The following is a 20,518-nucleotide window of genomic DNA, read 5'->3' as shown; positions in this document are numbered from 1 at the left end:
GAGGGAAATAAAAAAAATTCTTAGAGGTAGTCGAGAACAAAGATACATCATACCAAAATCTCTGGGACACTATGAAAGCAGTACTTAGAGGAAAATTTATTTCATGGAGCGCATTCAATAAAAGAAGAAAAAAATCAACAAATAAACGACCTAACACTAGAGCTCAAAGCCCTAGAAAAAGAACAGAGCAACACAAAGTCGTAGAAGACAGAAATAGTTAAAATCAGAGTTGAAATCAATGAAATTGAAACAAAAGTAACAATTGAAAAAATTGACAAATTAAATAGTTGTGTCTTTGAAAAAATAAACAAAATTGATAAACCCTTAGCCACACTAACAAAGAGGAGAGAGAAAACTCAAATTACTAAAATTTGGAATGAACAAGGAAATATCACAACAGACACGAGTGAAATACAAAACATAATCAGAAGCTATTTTGAAAATCTATACTCCAACAAAATAGAAAATCTTGAAGACATCAACAAGTTTCTAGAGACATATGAATTACCTAAACTGAACCAGGAGGACATACACAATTTAAATAGATCAATTTCAAGTAATGAAATAGAAGAAGTCATCAAAGGCCTACCAACAAAGAAAAGTCTGGGACCAGATGGGTTCTCAGCCGAGTTCTACAAAACCTTTAAAGAAGAGCTCATTCCAATACTCCTCAAAGTATTCCATGAAATAGAAGAGGAGGGAACCCTCCCAAACTCATTCTATGAAGCCAATATCACCCTGATACCTAAACCAGACAGAGACACATCGAGGAAAGAAAATTTCAGACCAATGTCCTTAATGAACATAGATGCAAAAATTCTCAACAAACTTTTAGCAAATCGCATACAAAAATATATTAAAAAGGTAGTGCACCGTGATCAAGGGGATTTACCCCAGGGATGCAAGGTTGGTTCAACATCCGGAAATCAATAAATGTAATTCACCATATCCACAGACTTAAAGTCAAGAATCACATGATTATTTCGATAGATGCAGAAAAAGCATTTGATAAAATAAAGCATCCCTTCATGCTCAAAACACTAGAAAAAATAGGGATAGTGGGAACATTCCTTAACACTGTAAAGGCCATCCACACTAAGCCCATGGCCAATATCATTCTAAATGGTGAAAAACTGAAAGTATTACCCCTAAAAACTGGAACAAGGCAGGGATGCCCTCTTTCATCACTTCTCTTCAACATTGTCCTTGAAACTCTAGCCAGAGCAATTAGACAGACCAAAGAAGTTAAAGGGATACGAATAGGAAAAGAAGAACTCAAACTATCCCTTTTTACTGATGATATGATTATATACTTAGAGGAACCAGAAAATTCCACCAGAAAACTTTTAGAACTCATAAGTGAATTCAGTAAAGTAGCAGGATATAAGATCAATGCTCATAAATCTAATGCATTTTTATACATAAGTGATGAATTTTCAGAAAGAGAAGTTAGGAAAACTACCCCATTCACAATAGCCTTGAAAAAAATAAAGTACTTGGGAATCAATCTAACAAAAGAGGTAAAAGACCTCTACAATGAGAACTACAGAACAGTAAAGAAAGAAATTAAAGAAAACCTTAGAAGATGGAAAGATCTCCCATGTTCTTGGATAGGAAGAATTAATATTGTCAAAATGGCCATACTACCAAAAGTGCTATACAGATTCAATGCAATTCCAATTAAAATCCCAATGATGTACCTTACAGAAATAGAGCAAGCAATCATGAAATTCATCTGGAAGAATAAAAAACCCAGAATAGCTAAAGCAGTCCTTAGCAGGAAGAATGAAACAGGGGTATCACAATACCAGAACTTCAACTGTACTACAAAGCAATAGTAACAAAAATGGCATGGTATTGGTACGAAAACAGACAGGTAGATCAATGGTACAGAATAGAGGACACGGACACAAACCCAAATAAATACAATTTTCTCATACTAGACAAAGGTACCAAAAATATGCAATGGAGAAAAGATAGCCTCTTCAACAAATGGTGCTGGGTAAACTGGAAATCCATATGCAGCAGTGAAACTAAACCCTTATCTCTCACCCTGCATAAAACTCAACTCAAAATGGATCAAGGACCTTGGAATCAGACCAGAGACCCTGCATCTTATAGAAGAAAAAGCAGGTCCAAGTCTTCAACATGTTGGCTTAGGATCAGACTTCCTTAACAGGACTTCCATAGCACAAGAAATAAAAGCAAGAATCAATAACTGGGATAGATTCAAACTAAAAACTTTCTCTCAGCAATGGAAACTATCAGCAATGTGAAGAGAGAGTCTACAGAGTGGGAGAAAATCTTTGCCACTCATACTTCAGAGAGAGCATTAATTTCCAGAATACATAAAGAACTCAAAAAACTCTACACCAAGAATACAAATAACCCAATCAACAAATGGGCTAAGGATATGAACAGACACTTCACAGAAGAAGATGTACAAGCAATCAACAGATATATGAAAAAATGTTCAACATCTCCAGTAATAAGAGAAATGCAAATCAAAACCACCCTAAGATTCCATCTCACCCCAATTAGAATGGCAATTATCAAGAATACGTGCAACAATAGGTGTTGGCGTGGATGTGGGGAACAAGGTACACTCATACATTGCTGGTGGGGCTGCAAATTAGTGCACCCACTCTGGAAAGCAGTATGGAGATTCCTTAGAAAACCTGGAATGGAACCACCATTTGACCCAGCTATCCCACTCCTCGGCCTATACCAAAAGGACTTAAAATCAGCATACTACAGAGATACAGCCACATCAATGTTCATAGCTGCTCAATTCACAATAGCCAGACTGTGGAACCAACCTAGATGTCCTTCAATTGATGAATGGATAAAGAAACTGTGGTAAATATATACAATGGAATAGTACTCAGCCATAAAGAATAATAAAATTATGGCATTTGCAGGCAAATGGATGAAATTGGAGAATATCATCATGCTAAGTGAGATAAGCCAATCTCAAAAAACCAAAGGACGAATGATCTTGCTGATAAGTGTATGATGACACATAATGGGGGGTGGGAGGGGACAAGAATGGAGGAAAGAGGGACTGTATAGATGGAAAAGAAGGGTGGGAGAGGTGGGGGAAGGAAAAAATAACAGAATGAATCAAACACCATTACCTGGTATAGATGTATGATTACACAAATGGTATGCTGTTACTCCATGTACAAATAGAAATAACATGTATCCCATTAGTTTACAAAATATATATATATATATATATATATATATAAAATAAATAAATAAAAATAAAATAAAATGACTACTTGGAAATCAAGCTTTCCTCTACATCGTCTCTTGTTTTTCTGATAGAAAAACTAAAAGACCAGGGAGTGAGGAGACAGAGCTCTCTGGGAATACATTTCTAGAATTTAGGTGACCTGAGAATGGAACTGGCCAGTATAATTGGCATCCTCACAGTGTATCCATCCACATATAACTGAAGTTTAGTAACTTCAGGACAGACAGATTGAGCCAAAGACCTGCAACAAGAATCCCTTTCATTTTAAAAACCATCTACTTCATGTATACAGAGAAACAAGATGTATCCTATTTGTTTGCAATAAAAAAATATTTTAAAAAAATGAATTCTACTGTCATACATAGCCCAAAGAACCAATAAAAATAAAAGCACCACCTAAACATACACACACACACACACACACACACACAGGACACAGGAATCCTGAGAGGGAGTTTCTTGTTTCTGGTTTGGGAAAGTGTGGGAGGGATAGGGACATTTTTCCTGAAGGACAGAGAGGCATTCAAGTCTTGAAAGATGAAAAAAAAAAAAAAAAAAAAAAAAGTGGGGGTGCAGGTTCAGAAATAGGGAACTCTCCATGAGAAAAGGAGAGAGATGGGGGACAGAGGTGTGTGCCTGGGAAATGTGTTCTATCAGCACGCTTTGGATTTGAATCCATTATAGATGGGAAATAAATACATATTGAATCAATCAACTATAAACTTTCTAAATACAAAACTTAGGAGAAACAGTGAATAACTCTATGGTTAATTGTCAAACACTATTATAAGTACTTTAGTACCTTGCATGTTTTATTAGTCCTAGGATTCATAAAAATTAGACACATGAAAAATCTACTCTGTCTATTCTCTACTGGCAAAACATTTCTTTATGTTCTTTCTCGACAAAAATAAGACATGATTATTCTGTTTCTGTCTCTGCTGGATAAACGAGCACCATTAAATGCAATTGGTGCATTGCATGAGTAAGATCTTGGGTTGAAGTTGTGTTTATGGGGTCCTATGGCAGTAATGAATGGAATCAAGTACCTACATTTGTGTTCATATGGAGTAGAACATGCTAAAAAATCTGGACCTGTAATGAGTAAGAGACTCTGAAAGAAATCAGAGAAAACAGAAGTATCTGACTCATGTTTGTACACAGATGGCCTTTCAGCATCTGTCCAGTGAGGTTTTAGGGATGGACAAGATCCCCAAAGGTTTGGCTGCAGGGACTCATTTATGGAATTTTGAACAAGAACTAGAACCAACACTTTTTGACACTAGTTAAAAGACCTGTTTTGAGAAACCACAAAGAAGCCCAAAGATCAGTTGAAGTTAATTGGCAAGCAAAGAAAGTTAGGAAATAGCATGAAGGGGTCCATAATTATTTGGGAATAACAGTGATCCTGTTGGTAAGTAAATAATTTCCAGAGAGATCAATTTTCAGAGGATAATGGGTTTTGATGAACAGAGTTCCATTTACACTCTTTTCCATCTTTCCTACTTCTGGACCCTCTCAGAGAGCATAGTGTGTATGTCTGTTTTTACCTGTTCATACGATCAAGGTTCAATGTGTGGTGGTAAATTATGTAAGAAAATAAATGCAGCATATTAGGAACCAGGAGAGCCGGGATCTAACTCATCATAGTTCAGACACTCAAATAGGTGGATGGCACATCTCATTTAAATTCATTGCCTGGACAATTGTTTTCTCCTGAGTTGAAAAGATAGTTAGCAATAGTGGTCTTCAAATTGGGGTATGAAGAAAATATGAGAACCTCACAATTTTAATCAGCATTTTTACAGATTCTAAAGTCATAATTATGCTTCTAGTTAACAAATAAAAGTCAATAAACAAGCATATGGTGCATGATAAACCTATTTTATTTTATTTTTTACCAATTAGCGTCAAGAAACTCTGGCAAACACTGGGGTGGATAACGTCAAAGCACCTTCCAATTTTAAATGTCTGTGTGAGTGGTTTCATTTTTACATTTCTTCAAGAATTGCATGGGATCCCACAGATTCATTTGAATTTCTGTCGTCTTGCCCACCCCATGTCTCCCTCTTGACCAGTTCTCCTCAAGGGTTGTGTCCACTAACTTCCTTTTTCCATTGTCCCCAACCCATAACTGTGCCCAGAGGACATCAAGTGATTAGTTGTGGGCTGGTCAATGGAATTAATCTCTATTACAAGAAATGTTATTTGTTTTAAAAAGAGAATGGGGGAGACTTAATTTTAATCCTCACATTCAAGTAGGTGTCCATATGGATTGATTAGTGACAGGGTCTTTCTGTTCTTACATGCAAATTCCAGACTATTGTCACCTGCCGTCTCTGCCACTGAGAACATCCCAGATAGTTCTTTTCTCATTAAAAGTTGATGAAGCCTTCAGATACAGAAGCAGAAAAATACACGCCCGTCACATGGAGCATGATTTTCTTTGACGTTAAATGCCGACTTGAGGGGTTTCTAAGACTGGAGAATATTGCATTTTTGGACAGGAAATATTGATTATATCATCAGAACACAGAAAGAGAGTAAGGAAGAAAAAAATGGGTCTTGCTCTCAGATGGTACTCGGAGGGGTTTTAAGGTTGATGGGTTATTTTTCCATGCCACACTTTTATTTATTCTTGATCTAGTAAAAAGAGACATTTCTGACAGGTTCCCTACTACCACTGAAAATGAACTTGGAACTGAGAAGTCAAAGATTTAACGAAATGGATAACTCCTTCAGGGAATATGAAAGAATCCAGGTTTCCAAAGAGTACAATTACTGTCCAGTGGGCCGTGTTTGGCGGCTCCATAGTTGGCAGATTAGACATGAGTCTGTGGAATATAAGAACATGAATATAGGAAACGAGGCTCTTATTTCTGGTTTCTCCAGTGCAGAGTGTACACATGCATTTAATTGTTAGCTTCCTGTCTGTGCTGCAAGGTTTACCAATTTCCATCTAACAACACCAACAATGAATTCCCTGGGTAAATTCTTCCTAAGGTAGTAAAGTACTCACATGCATGAACTTGAGGTCTGGAGAAGAAGGAAAATCCTTTTGGCTTAGGCCCCTGGCATTTCACCTCCAGTTTTGGTATCCATCAGGATTAGCCTCCTTGCCTTTCCATTTCTTTGGAATCGGCTAACATATTTGTACCACCGTTGCCTAAATCTCTAATTAGCAATGTCATGCCAGATGTGCAGGTCCAAATGCCAGATAGAAGATCCTCCCAAAACTACTCATTGCTGTGTCTCCCCTTTTCACTTGCAGTCCCCCATTTTGGTGAAGGAATCATTGATCCGATTGATACGGAGACCTGGGAATTATTTCTAACTCGCTTTTCTCCTTCACTTACATGTCGGCTATTTTGTGTTATCTTTTGATAATTTTCTACGTGCTCATGCATGGGTTCTTGAGAAAGAACGAATTTCCTCTTTATTCGTTGCCTGCTTGGCACCTGGTGGAGATGTAAAATCAAGACCGAACGCATTTACAGGGAGGAGAGCAGGGGTAAATTTGTCCACTACTTTCGTTACACGTGCAGGTTGTTTGCAGATTGAAATGAAGAGCAATTTGATTCAAGAAAGAGCAGGTGTGAATTGCGAGGTTGTCACAGGAGGAGAGGCTCTCCACTCTGTTTGTTGAGATGACATACTGGTATGCTCAGCCGTGGTTCCGGGTGCTGGTTAACTAATCCCCTTGAGAATTGTGGGTACCCATCTCCACAGCTTGAATGCCTTATATTTGGAGCCTCCAGGTTTTATTTTTGTCTCTGCCAACGCTCACTGTCCCTCATCTGTTGGTGAGCTGTTGGCTAAGTTGTAATCACGTGGTCCTCGTGATATAAGAGCGGGCAGTCTTAAGAGGTGTTGGCTAATGACATGTCCTTAGAAGCTATTTTTGAGAAATGATTCAAACCAAGTCCTCTCCTGGAGATGTATTTACTGAGCTCCAGAAATAGTGTTTCCACCCAGTCGTTCGATGCATCAGGGAACGACCCAATGGAACATGTCCCCCTCTGAGTCTCTTCAAGAGACTTCTTGAAGAGTTCCAAACCAATGTCCGCCAATCTGAGAGTTGATGGAGGTGAGACCTGAAGAACCAGCTTCTTGCCACAGTCAAGGGGAGTCACATGGTGTCCGGTCATGCTTCTTTCATTCGGAAATCTTGCCCTCTTGTCTATTGTGAAAGAGAAAAACGTTCCCAAGTCCCCCTTCTCCTGAGCGCTTATTCCACAAAAGCCTTCCCCGGGCTGATCTGACAGACAGGTAAGCAGACCTGAGCTTCCAAGCTCTTCCTTCCCATGACAGTGGCCTGGGGTCCCGTGCCTGCAGACCAAGGAGAATGTCCCTGGGAAGGACTTGTGCTCCACATGTGTGGGTTACATGTTCATTTCAGGCGCCCTGTTTGACTCCCTAGTGAATGGACCAGTGTAACTTACTTTTACTTTTCTATATTTATAAAATGTTTTCAGTCTTTTACTCTCTAGAATCACTGAACACCATTACTTAGTAATCAGAACTTTTTTTTCCTTCATATTTTTAAATGTTTATTTTCTTAGATGGCGGTTATTCCAAGCTCAGTAGATAGAGGGTTGTATTGTTTGACTTGTGTGAGAGAATAAGCCATACCAATGACCCCCTTTCCTCTTCTTTGCCTCCATTGAACATAAACTAGACCCCAGGAAGCTAAAAATGGAAGCTGCCTTTATTCTCACACTGCCTGGAAGCAGGGAAGTCATTAGACGTGGTGTCAGTGTTGCCATTAGAAATCATACTCTTCAGATATTTAATGACAGTCCCTGAAAGTCGGCTTCTGGATAAAAACCTGACCCCCCAAAGTCTCAGCTGGGAAACAGATTATAAAAATGAATTTTCTACCAACCTGTCCAGCTGTGCTTCTTGGTTATCTTTATAAACTGAAAAGCAGCTTCTATGACAGGATTCAATTCTGTTAGAGATTACGCTATCCATAATACTGTTGAATTATTTTCAATATTCAATTTAAAATAATGGCTCAGTAACCTAATGACTTTTAGAAAATAGGCCTCTGGATAAGAAAATCTGAAATCAGGGCAGCAGGTGTGTAGGTACCTGATGCGGGAAAAGAGCTCAGGGTCATGTATTTACTTAAAAGCCACATTCTGTATGGGTACAGTGTCCTTCCATTAGAAAATAATAAAATCCTTTTACTTTAGTAGTGAAGAAAATGAGATCCCAATTAATAGAGTGACTTATTCCAGTCCTTGGGCAAGTCAGAAGAGCCAGAAACCAGAGACAACCTCAGTGGCTGATTTTGTAAGTAGGGCAGGCATATCCAGACATATTCTTTCTTCCTAGGTTCTCCTGGCTTGTGGACCCTCAAGTCCATTTCCATGTACACAATCTCATCCCTTAGAAAGACTTCTTGCTTGCATTTTATATTCTGCCCTGTCTTTCCAAATAAATGTTTTCTCAAATCTCACTTGTATATTTCCAAGAGCAGAAAATCAGACTTCTGGGTAATAGAAATGCCAACCCTCATTTGCATGCCTAAAAGCCACTTGTTTCCACAAAACCAAGTTCTTCCATGTGACTATTGAACATTTGCAGGTGCAATTTCCAAGAGACGGAGATGAGGTGGCTGCAAATGTGGCCCTCGAAGTAAAAGATGATCAAAATAAATCAAATGATCATCATCAAATTAGTAGCAACTGGAAGTGAATGTGGGAGATGTGGTAATGAGCACGGCCCCCCTGAAGTGCTCACGATGAATCCAATAAGGAGCCGGAATGGCAGGCATAATGGAAGCAGAGTGAACCCGCACAAACTGTCTGTAAAAGCTTGATTCCTTTTGTTTGTTGCTAAGTGTGCACCTGGCAGAAGATAGTCCCAAGTATCCTAGCCTGGAGACTGTGCTGCCTTTGAACCCCGCTTCCTTTTGGATGGTCCCTAAGTTATGCAGATTCTTTTGTTGAAATAGCTTCTGGATTATTCTTTTCCTTACACCATTTAAGTTTTTTTGTAAGCAATAAAAATGGCTGTTGTAACCAGAAAGGGATTTGTGGAAGGAAGTGTGAGAGCTCTAAGTCCTAAGGACCTGGTGGCAGGAATCAGTAGGAGGGCTCAGTAGAGCTCAGTTGTCAGAAAGAACAGATGTGGAAAGCTTTGTTTCCTCCCATCTCCCTGCTAGATTTCACATCCCAGGGAGAGTGCCTGATTGACTTAGCTTCAGACATCCTCATTCTCTTTAGCACAGGAGGGTGGGATGTCTGGTTACGGAGATGTCATTCAGAGGAGGACGGTTGGTGGATGGTTCCCTAAGAGACATCAGGGTACTATTTGCAGGGAGTGTGAGATCGGGTGCCAGGCAACCCAGGCTAACACCTGTCCACCACATTCCTCCATACTGTGCTCTTCTCAGAACTACGTGACTGTATTTTTAACTTGATAGCTAGGAAAACAAAGTACAGATGAATGAAATTTATGATACATCATTTCCTTGATGTATGGATCCCCTCTGGAATAGCCTGGCTAGGAGATGTAAAGGAGATGCAGGAACGTCAACCGCCACCACCCTCCAACCATGAGCACTTACTACCATATAAATCACTTACTAGTCTGCTCAGATCCGGGAAGTTTTCCCTTTAGTTGAGTTAAAATCATTCATTCCATTGCTCAGAATATATTTCCTGAGTGCCTCAGAAGCTTCAGTTGATGCTGTCAAGAAAGCCCTTATGGAGATGAAAGCCCATGATAACTGCTGCCTATTAATCCTAATCCAGCACATCAGCTCTAGGTTTGAAATTCAGGACTGCAGAGAGTCAGTCAAATAGGGCAGAGAAATCTAGATCCACACACACATACACACACACACACACCATAACCAGTTAGAAGCTACAATGGAAGAAGTTCCCATTCATTATAGCACCCCCAAATATAAGGTAGTTAAAAAGTTACTTAAAAGAAATTTGTAGGTCCACTGTGAAGATGACTATAAAAATTTACTGAGGATCATAAAATATGACTTAAATGAATGGATAGACATAACATTCCTGTGTGGGAAGACTCGATGTTATAAAAACACCACTTTTCAAATTAATCTAAAAATGTAATGGGCCCTGGTTAGAATCCCAAAGTTATCTTCTGTTTGGAACCTAGTAAAGTTATTTTCCAGTCCACCTGGAATAATAAATATGTGGGTGTAGCACAGGAACCTTTAAAAATGGAGAAGGGGTGAGGGAGATTGATCTACTAGATATTAAAATGAACCACGAAGCTGAAATAATTGAAATGGTATAGACATTCCAAATTTCTAGGAAAAGGTTGATGGTTGATAGGATAAGTGGCTTACTGCCACAGAAAAAAATGAAATTCCTATAGACCCCATTCCTCATATCAAAACAAATTCCAGTTGGATTCCAGTGTAAAAATAAAACCAGACGGCTATTAAAATAAAGCATATATTGTCTTTAGAGAAACAGTTGGACTTTCCAAGGAGATATAATTAACCACATAAAACTTGAAAGTGTTCATACTAACCACTTTCCTTGACCCAAACAAATGAAATGTCACATAGCTTAAAAGGTACAAGTACAAATTGGAAAATATTTTTAGCTTATAAGACAGTCAAAAGGTTAATTTTCTTAATAGGTAAAGAGCAAATAAAATCCAATGTGACAAACCAAGATCAGCATTCAACAGGAGAAAAGGATAAAGCGGGTGAACAGGTAGTTCACCGAAGAAGAATACTAACAAATACTGAGAGGTACTTAACCTCTCATAATAATGAGCATAAACAAAATGTCAACCAGAGTGAAATGGAGCTTGGTTAGCAGTTAGCAGTGGTTACCAAGGCCTAATGTGGAGAAGGCACGGGTGAAGGGAACCCCTTCCACACTCTTGGTGGAGTAGACAGGGACAAGAAATTTCCAGAGGACAATTTGGACAAACCTCTCCAAAACTTTAAGATTCTAGTCTTCATATAAACCCAGAACTTTCATTTTTATGCTGTGATGTCAATAAAAATTAATACACCTAGCTGTAAGGATTATCATTACAGTAATAATACTAAAGACTGCAAACAACCATGTAAAATAAATTATGAAAAGTTCAAATGATGTACTACTTAATGTCATGAAAAAGTTTCACTAAAAATGGTTCAGTGAAAAAAATCAAGTTAGTAATTATAGAACTATAGTTACATATAGTTACATATATAGTTACATATATATAGTTACATATATAATTATATATAGTTACATATGTATGTAATTATATTTCTATATATAGAAAGTATAAGTATGTGTGTATATATATATGTATATACATTATATTATACATATATATATATACAGAAAGTTTGCTATTTTTATAAATAAGCATGGGTATATTTGAGTGTGTATGTATATGCATATGTTAAGACATAAACATATATGTATATACACATACATATATATATCTACATAGATGGGCACAGATATTAGTAATAGTTATTGATAGGAAGTAAGAATATAAGTGATTCTAATTTTAGAATTCATTAATGAATCTACATTTTCTAAATTTTTTGCAATGAACATAAATTAATGTAGGAGTCAGAAAAAAATCACACACAAAAAAACACTTTAAAACAGACTTAAGGCAACAGAAATCCTTTTTTCACGTGAAAGCTTATGTGAAAACCCAACATATAGATCCTGTAAACATGTGAAGCAGGGCCAGAGTCCCACTTGCTTGGTGGATATCCTTGAGGACCTACATTGGAAAGTCGGGTCTCAGGGGATGTGCATGGTGGCACACGCCACCCTCTCTAGGACCGGTGGAATGTGCCATTAGGGAGCCCCCACCATGCGAGCAAGGACCCATGACTGCTGTGTTATGCTATAATGGCTCATAAACTAACAGCCCATCCCATTTTAGTTCACTGCATTTGATGTTGTATATTCATTTATTAAGCATTAAAAGAAAGTCTTCCAGATTTTAGCTTTGCATCACATTAGTTTACCTATGGACTAGAACTAAAGGATTTTATCATTACATTGGAAGAAACTCAGAGGATTATATTTGACACCACCACCCTCAGGTTTCATTGAAGGGCAATATGAGAAATGACCACAGGAAGAATGAATCTCCATCTTCTCTAAAATTATTATTAAATACATTTTTCCATTCTGGTGTTCAAATTTCCTTACATAAGGATGCATATGATAAATTCTCCTAAAATTTTAGTACCGGAAAAAAAGTTTGCTATTTTTATAAATAAGTGTGACTTCCTTTTATAATGCTGTTTTATTCCTATATAACTCATCATGTTTCCCTTTTGACTTTGTCTTCCAGAAAGCTCAGAATCGTATTTATTGCCAAGTTATAGCAACAAACGGTTGCCCTATTTTGCAGAAAAACTATCCCAGAATGCTTACGTGTTTATTCTCAACTAAAAGGTCCCATGATATACATGGCTTATGTTATGAGTTACCACAAATCCAGTTTGGAGATAGGGAAGGATTAAATAATAAATGATCACATAAGTAATTTTGACTAAGCTGGCTTGGTCTTCGGCAATAGAAAAAACTCACACCTAGAGTTTGGTTTCTATCAAATGCCTGTGAGGCATATTGCCTAAATCAGCAGTACTACGGGAAAGAGTCTGTCCCTGGGTATAGCCATGGACTTTGGGTCTTCCAGCGATGGAGGCCATGAGCACACCTCCCTAGGTAATCTGAATGGAGTCCAATAAGGATATCAGATTGTAAAGGGTGGTAAAAGAGCAAAGTGCAGATAAACTACCCATTTACACAGTTTCCCAAGGACTGTAACCTTAAAGTAGTCAGTAGAACAAGATCTTGTTGCAATGAACCTAGAGATAGGTCATTTTCACACACAGAAATGCACATATGCCTCTTAGGTAATAGTGCACGTATTGTGTGTGTGCTCATTAAACTTCAACAGTAGACTAAAAGGCATTAGGTGAGTTAAACATACTTCTTTACCTTTCAGGAAGGTCAAATGTTTATTCTTATTGTGAACTTTACTTAGATCATTTTACAAAAGGTGAAGTACTGAATAGGGTGCAGATATGGAGGAAGGTCATCACATTTTTTGAATGACAATGATATCAATGATTTGTCTATGTTAATTCACTTAAAGGATGTGATTATTCTTTGTTTATTTGTGTTATTATTATGCATAATAACATGGCAATGCACTAACAGTAGAATTTGCATGAAAATAAATTGGGTACAAGGGCCTAGTAGGGTAGAATCCAGGAAGGCAGTCTTGATCATGGCGTCCTAAGAACTGGAAGGCAGCTTTCAGTACTAGCACTGACCCCTTTGAAGTCTGTGGGTACAGCTTGGCCTGCATTAAGTTGGGCCAGCTGATAGGAGGAGAAGGCTGTCATTACTAACACAATTTACCACAGTATTCACAAGAGAGCCAAAACCAGCCAGGAGCAAGCGCACCGAACAGGCTCCTGGGACTCCAGTTATCTTCCCACTCTTGGAGGTCTGCCTGATATTCCAAGGTGGAGTGTCCATCAAAGTAGTGATGCCTAGTACTCCAGAGTCCTGGGTCTGGACTCATTTCCTCATTTAAAATCCTAGTTTACCATTCACCATTGGCTGAGTAAACTGGGGATAGTCTCTTAAGTCTTTCTGTAAATTAACGAGATAATCTGTTAAAGGCAGCCAGCCAGTGTCTGGCTCATGGTACATCCTCAATATATGTCCATTTTTATGATTATTTGCTATTTAAACTTAAAGCATCACCTACTAAAACACAAATACCCAGTGAAGCATGTCTCATTATTAGTTAACACTTTAGCAGAGATTCCCACCATATGATGGTCAGTGAAGATGCAGAAGGCAGCAAGGGATTCAGGACTGGAATGTGGGAGAAGCAGGAAATCAGGCTTCAGGAGAGAGATGGCTTTGACATTTGCTTGGAGCCTCAGTGATTCTTCTACATGGAAAAGCACCCAATCGCTGCAGCTACTCAAGCGCAAACCCTGACTGTCACAGAAAGGTGACCTAATTGTGGAAGCCAGATCACAGGATCCATGGCCCTGGGGCCTTGGGACTGCCCCTCTCTCTATCAGCTGACCCACCTCAGAGGACTCCCTAAGTGGACTTTCGGTGTTAAGAGACATGAAAGTGCAAAGCTGCCACATTTAATCTGTGTTTTCTGACTTCCCAAGGCACACAGGCAAAGATCACTAACACTGATGTGTGAAGAGATGCCCAAGCCCACGGAGGCTGCCTACGCTGGATCCTGTGCTGACGGCCAGCGGCAAGCCGCGGCCTTTCTCTATGGAGCAATTGTGTGTATCCTTTCCCACTAAGTGCAGACTTCCATTTGTAAAGTCATCCATCACCACTATAAATCAGCCATCTCAACACCCTCTCCCGTCCAGCAAGGACAGAAGAGCATTTTGGAGACATTCTGTGAAGCTATTATGTACAAAATGGATGGATTATTATTATGATTTCTCCTCAGGGCACCGAGGAGAGGCTGATTCTGATACAAGCCATTCACATTCAGTACTTGAGAGAGACTTCATCTCACCTCCTGCTGGGGCAGGGAAGAGGACACACCTGGACACGCATGTGCACACACACATACACACACAGCTCGCAGTGCAGACTGATGTACTGACCTGTTAGACCGGCAGCCTCGGCGGACAGGAAGGCACTCCAAGACAGGAGGAAAAACAAGCCCGTCTCCAGCATTGGGAACTCGCACAGTTTGGTAAATTTGGTCAAGTGACAAATGTGTTAAGGGAAACACCAACTGGTTTTACGGCTACATCAACCTACTGGCTGAGGAAAGTTGATCTGGTAATGATATTTCAGAGTGGAAGTCTGATTTTCAGGGCCACTCTCTGTGGGACCTCCTTGGAAGACCAGTGTGAGTTCTGTGCTTCACTGGGGGCTGAACATGCCCATCGAAATTCAGACCTATGTTCAGAGAGCGGGGGTGTCTACGAAGAGTATAAGCCCAACAAACTGTGGCTGCAAAACCTCTTGAAGTTGGCCTCAGCCCATGCAAGGCGTGTGCCCTTAGGAAAGCTGTCCCAGGTGCAGAGGAGCCAAGAATGTGACTGGAAGATCCCCAGGGGCAGCACGGCCTTCCGCTGCTCTGTGTGGACTGACCATAAGGACAGTGCCTGTTCACACAGAGTGGAGAGTGGAATGAGGTGAAGTTGCTAAAAAAATGGTTTGTAAGGTTTAGAAAGCACAGAGTGGCAGGAGGCAGGATGACATCGGTGGCCTCTGGAAACTGGCTCCACCTGGGTTCACATTCATGTGTCCACTGGTACACATCTCTTGACCCCTCTCTGCCTCTGATTTTCTGTCAAAAAGTGGAGGTAATATTACAATCTACCTCACTGGTATACATACCAGTTCATTCATTTTAAAAACTCAGAACAGTGCCTGGCAACAAGTGATATCGAATTTTCTCTGTTAGTGATTTTAATTTTTTTTTTTAAATACCTTTGCTGGAAATAGAACTAGCCAGACTCTTGAAGCACCTCCATGGAGTGAAAAGGGACTGCCCTTAGGCCCCTGTTCAATACCCCTTTTGTGACTTGGAGGAGGGAAGCCTTTGTTTCTAGTGGAATCCATTCCTCAGAATTCCTCTTCTGGTTTGTTTTAAAGAGGAGGCTCAGGCCAGTCTGAGTAACAGGATATCAAGGGGCTACAGAGCCTTCTTTTCACTTAATCTCCTCCAGAAAGTAACTGCATTCTGAGTTAACCCCCAGGCCCAGAGCTTGGGGCTATAAGCTGAGGAGACTCTGCCTCAGTCAGGAAGGGAGATGAGGGGATGAAGGTGCAGGGACATCCGGACACCTGGCTCCTTTAGGCCTGTGTCTGCAGGGCCAGTTAAAGGCCCTCCGGTGCCTGGGGATTCATGCGCCCCTGTGGCTCATCTGTTCCAATCTCCAGGCAGACTTCTGGTCTCCAGGAAGAGCTTTTCCTTCCTTTATCAGCTGGTTTACTTCTGTGTTCCCACCTTCTCCTCACACCAGGCGGAGAGGCGCTCTGACTTCAGCCTCCCCACCTAGAGCAAGCTCTGGAGCTGAAAAGTCTGCTTTCAAATGCCGGCCCCGCAAGTCCTTGCTGTGTGACCTGAGTCAAGTCGTTTAACCTAAACTGTGCTTCTTCAACTGTAAACTTGGGATGATAATGGTATCTACCTTCCAGCATTTTTGTAAACTCTGTCTGAGACGATCCAGGCAAAATGCTCAGGGCAACTGCTAGGCACATGCTAAACCTCTCACTGAACACTAGACAATATTATTATTGTTATCATGTTCATTATTACTGATGTGTGACCAATTGTGAGCTACTTAACCGCCTCAGTTTCCTTATGTGCAAAGTGAGGATGATAATAAGCTGCCCTACAGGGTCGATCCAAATGTGGAGACGCAAGGCCAGACATGGCCTGAGTGTCCCTGTCAACATTATTATTGCTCTGCTCTAAACCACACGTGACCTTCAGCACAACCCCAGCTAATGATCAAGATGCAATAGGGAGAGGTGTTTGGGAGCGTGCCTTCTCGCTCTGGGCTCACCTGTTGGTGACATGGCCTTGACCCATAGCTTATCCTTCCTAGGCTGTTGGTGCCCAATAAAAGTAGGCACTGGTGGTATGGTGGCTGTGACAGTAAGTTGAAGATGGCACTTCCTGTGAAGTAGTAGAGGGCCAGATGTACTGGGCTGTTAGAAACCAGCCCACCTTTTCTGACTTACTTTATTTCTGTTAGCAGAGGTCTTTGTTCTCCAGGGGTTCCAGGACTGAGCTTTGGAGTGGTCTTTGAGTCTCCTCTTCTTCATAACAACCTATCATAAGTCCTAGAGATTCTCCCTTCTAAACATGGGGCTCCTTTCTGGTGCTTCTCTACAGTTCACCATGGGTTTTCCTTGGTTTGAATCCCTCACCTTCCATTCGTCCCCTGGACCAGATCCTCTCTTGTTATAAACCATAACTGTCAGTGTGTCCCTGTTCTGAGCAGAGACCTTCAACAGCTAGTTGTGAACCACAGAGAGAGGCTCAGCCTCTTAAAGAACATTCTGGGGTATTTCACAAGCAGACTCCACCCTGCTTGTATCACCTCATTGTCCATTTCTGTCCACCCTGAGCCCTGTGGTCCTCTCAGGATCATCTGTCATGTGTGGCCCCAGTTGTTCCCACCTCCCTGATGAAAGCTGGTCTTCCTCTCCTGAGGCACTTACTGCACAGCCATGGCCTACATCTTACCTATCTTCTAAGCCAGTTTCAGGTCCCTGTCTACATAAAAATGCCACTTTTCAAATTATTTTTCAGAATAGTTGGCCGAGAGTCTATTGGACTAGTTCAGACACCACGGTCTTCTCTGAATTTTTCCAGTCCTAACAGCTTGCACACAGCTTTGGCACTTCCTTTCCAGCTCTTAGTGTACGACTCGTCTTTCGGAGCTTGTCATTCATTGTGGGGAGAGACCATATTTTTTATTTATCTTCTAACTCTTTGTAGACACCCTCATTAGAACCCTTTTAGCAGCTGCTCAGAGAATCTCTGGGCCAGTCCTCATGGAAAAAAACCCCAACATTTTGCATTTCTTACCTTGGGCCCTGATGTCTCTTGGCCACGTTCCTTTTTTCTCTGTTTTCCCTGAGTTTGTTGGCCATTATTCTTTGGCTTTGCCTCTTCTCTCTGGCCTCCACTATGTCCTCACAGTAGACCTTGATCCTCTGGCTTTCTTCCCTATCTCTGACTTACTTTTACCCCATCCAACTGTTCTAGGTGAACCACACACTAGAACAAATTTCCCCTGGCTCAGATCCTTCAGGAACTCTATCCCTCCTCCCACTCCCTAACATCAAAGAAGGGATCCAATGACCCAATGTCCCTGATATGACAAACATGTCATTTCTGCATTGTTTGCAGGTTCCCTTCTGCAAAGTAGCTATGGATACTTTTTAAAATATACAGTGGTACTTGGCTTGGCCTACCCTGTGGACCAGTGACTGACACAAGGTTGAAAAGGAGACAGAGCATATCCAGGTTACCTCCCGGAGTCCATCCTACTTTGTTCATGATGCTGGACTTTCAGTTCTCGTTTTGACCTTAGTATACAGCCAATCCTGAAGTTCCTTGCCTACCCCTTTGCCTAGATTGCATTTTTAAAAGGCTGTTGATTTTCTGAAATAGACACTATCAATAGTGCTAGTATTCACCTGGGACAAAAGAGATCTGACCCTCTCTGCCATGGGTGCCAACCTGTGCCTCTGATCACTGAGAACCAAGATGGCCTTCGCAGTGCTGTCTCCAACTTGAACCACTTACTGGTCTGGAGGTCATTCATCCTCAGAAACATTCCATGGACACTGGGTGGTCTCGAGAGACCCCGGCTTTCCACAAACAGATAAAGGATATCAGTGCTGTGACAACGGCATACGCAGACCCCATTGCAAACGAGCCAGCGAAGATCCCCAGGAAATTCCCCACAGACTGGAAGAATGCGGCGGTGTCAAACGTGTTTGGATTCTCCTTGGGACTGTAAATGGATATAGAACTGAAAAGAGAAGAAGGGGAAGGTCAGTCAGCGACTTCCATCTTCTGGCCCAGATAAGTAGAGTTTCACAGCCCCCAAACCCTTTGGGAGAGGCATTATGTCCTGTAAGGTTGGGTGCTGGTTGGAAGAGTGAAGGGGAAAAGATGAAGAGGAAAGCAGAAAGCTTTCCCTTACCTTAGAGCCCCATCCCATGGTATCCATATATTTCTGCCAGTCAGTAAACATTTTTATATTGGAAGGGTCATAAAGAATATTGTTTCTGAGCAAACTAGGCATTAAAACATGGTAGGTGTATACGGAATCTGCTGAGAAGATAGATAACTGTGAATTATTTAGTGGCCATATGTCTTCAGTGCTGTTATATATTCACAAATGTTCCTGATAAAAAGTGCACTTTTATGGCCTGTGCACAAATGGGTGATACAAATCACGGCGTGCACAAAATCTTCTGCCGTGATCTTGTCATAAACCACAAAGCATTCCTCTCTCCAGCGTAACCCTTCAGAAACAGAGCCCTGGTGGTGTTCAGAACATCACAATATTAGCCCCCAGGGAGAGACAAAACCCTCATCTTCCTACCATAACAAATGGCAGCAGCTGCCCAAGGTCATCTTTTATACCCCAATTCTGGTGGCTGCCAACAGATTTATTTCCATAGAGAAAAATCAATTCACCAATAGGCAGTCTGTTCACTTAAATATTTTTGAGGACATTGTAATTTTTTTAAAAAACCAAAGCCTCAAACTCTAGAGTGTTCATATGATGAAAGAGGTGTGCCCTATTTTGGGATATGTGAACTCCATATTATAGCATTAAAAGGAACAGTTCCACTGGAAACAGTGGAAACTTTAGGAAGAAGTAATATATTACTTTTTTTTTTTTTTTTTTTTTTGCAATTTTTAGTTTAACATGGGGTATTTAAAACTGATCAGGAAAAATCAAGAATTTGCTGTGGATTCTCAAAAGGACTTTGTGGCAGTATGGAGAGCAAATACTCTATAGATACAATGACAGAGATGTAGCTGAATCTTCTGTGCTCAGATGATTAGAGCGTGTTAACTCTCTGACCCGACTTTTTCCATCTAGAGAGTAGTTAAGACAGTGCAGGGGAACAGATTCCATTTCTCTTACTGGAAGATACATGGCGTAAAGAAGGTAGTTTTAAATGTTCTTAGTTTTCCCCTCAATGTCTTTAAACCCCCAAAGTAGGCCAAACACTTCTGCTTTGATCCTGTAATTGGATAAGGAAGATGAATGTGGATCTTGAATGGAGCCCTGAAATGTATGCGAGAGAAGGGCTGCCTTTGAAGTGGTTTTCTTTTTGTAAAGTGTTATGCTTTGCAGGAAAAAAGGGAAAAGCAAACCCATATTCGGCCTTTGTATCTGCAAGTCCTGGGGAAAGGTGTAACCCGCCCCTGGTCATCAGGAAACCTCGTGTCCAAAGCTGTGAAGTCTAAAGTGTCGGCCTTGACTTTCAGCAGATTTCCTCATTCCAGTGAAGAAACAATGGGTAAGGAAGCGCTACATTTCTTTCTTCCTTTCAAACAAAGGTTTTTGCATAGTAACGCAGCTTTGTAAAATTACTGAAATTCCCAGGGCAGCTACCAGTAGATCTGAGCCACCGAACAGGCATCTCTTTATCTGGGGTCCACCTCTGCACCCCAGAAGGGTTTTTTCTGTGAGTTGCTTCTGGAATATGGAACCATCACATCATTTGGTCTATT

General features: G+C 40.6%; 1 protein-coding gene across 1 annotated transcript in view; it reads right to left on the bottom strand.

Moving 5' to 3' along the window:
• The window catches only part of Slc9a9 (solute carrier family 9 member A9), a 547,508-nt gene that overhangs the window by 275,191 nt on the left and 251,799 nt on the right, over nucleotides 1–20,518 (bottom strand). The window contains exons 7-8 of the mRNA XM_047564064.1: nucleotides 18,656–18,794; nucleotides 14,892–14,997 (exon numbers count right to left, since the gene is read on the bottom strand). Of these exons, the coding sequence (XP_047420020.1) occupies nucleotides 14,892–14,997; nucleotides 18,656–18,794 (245 nt within the window). The remainder of the gene's footprint in view (nucleotides 1–14,891; nucleotides 14,998–18,655; nucleotides 18,795–20,518) is intronic.

Source organism: Sciurus carolinensis, chromosome 9, assembly GCF_902686445.1.
Source record: "Sciurus carolinensis chromosome 9, mSciCar1.2, whole genome shotgun sequence".
Taxonomy (NCBI): Eukaryota; Metazoa; Chordata; class Mammalia; order Rodentia; family Sciuridae; genus Sciurus; species Sciurus carolinensis.
This window is presented reverse-complemented; position numbering and strand designations above follow the sequence as displayed.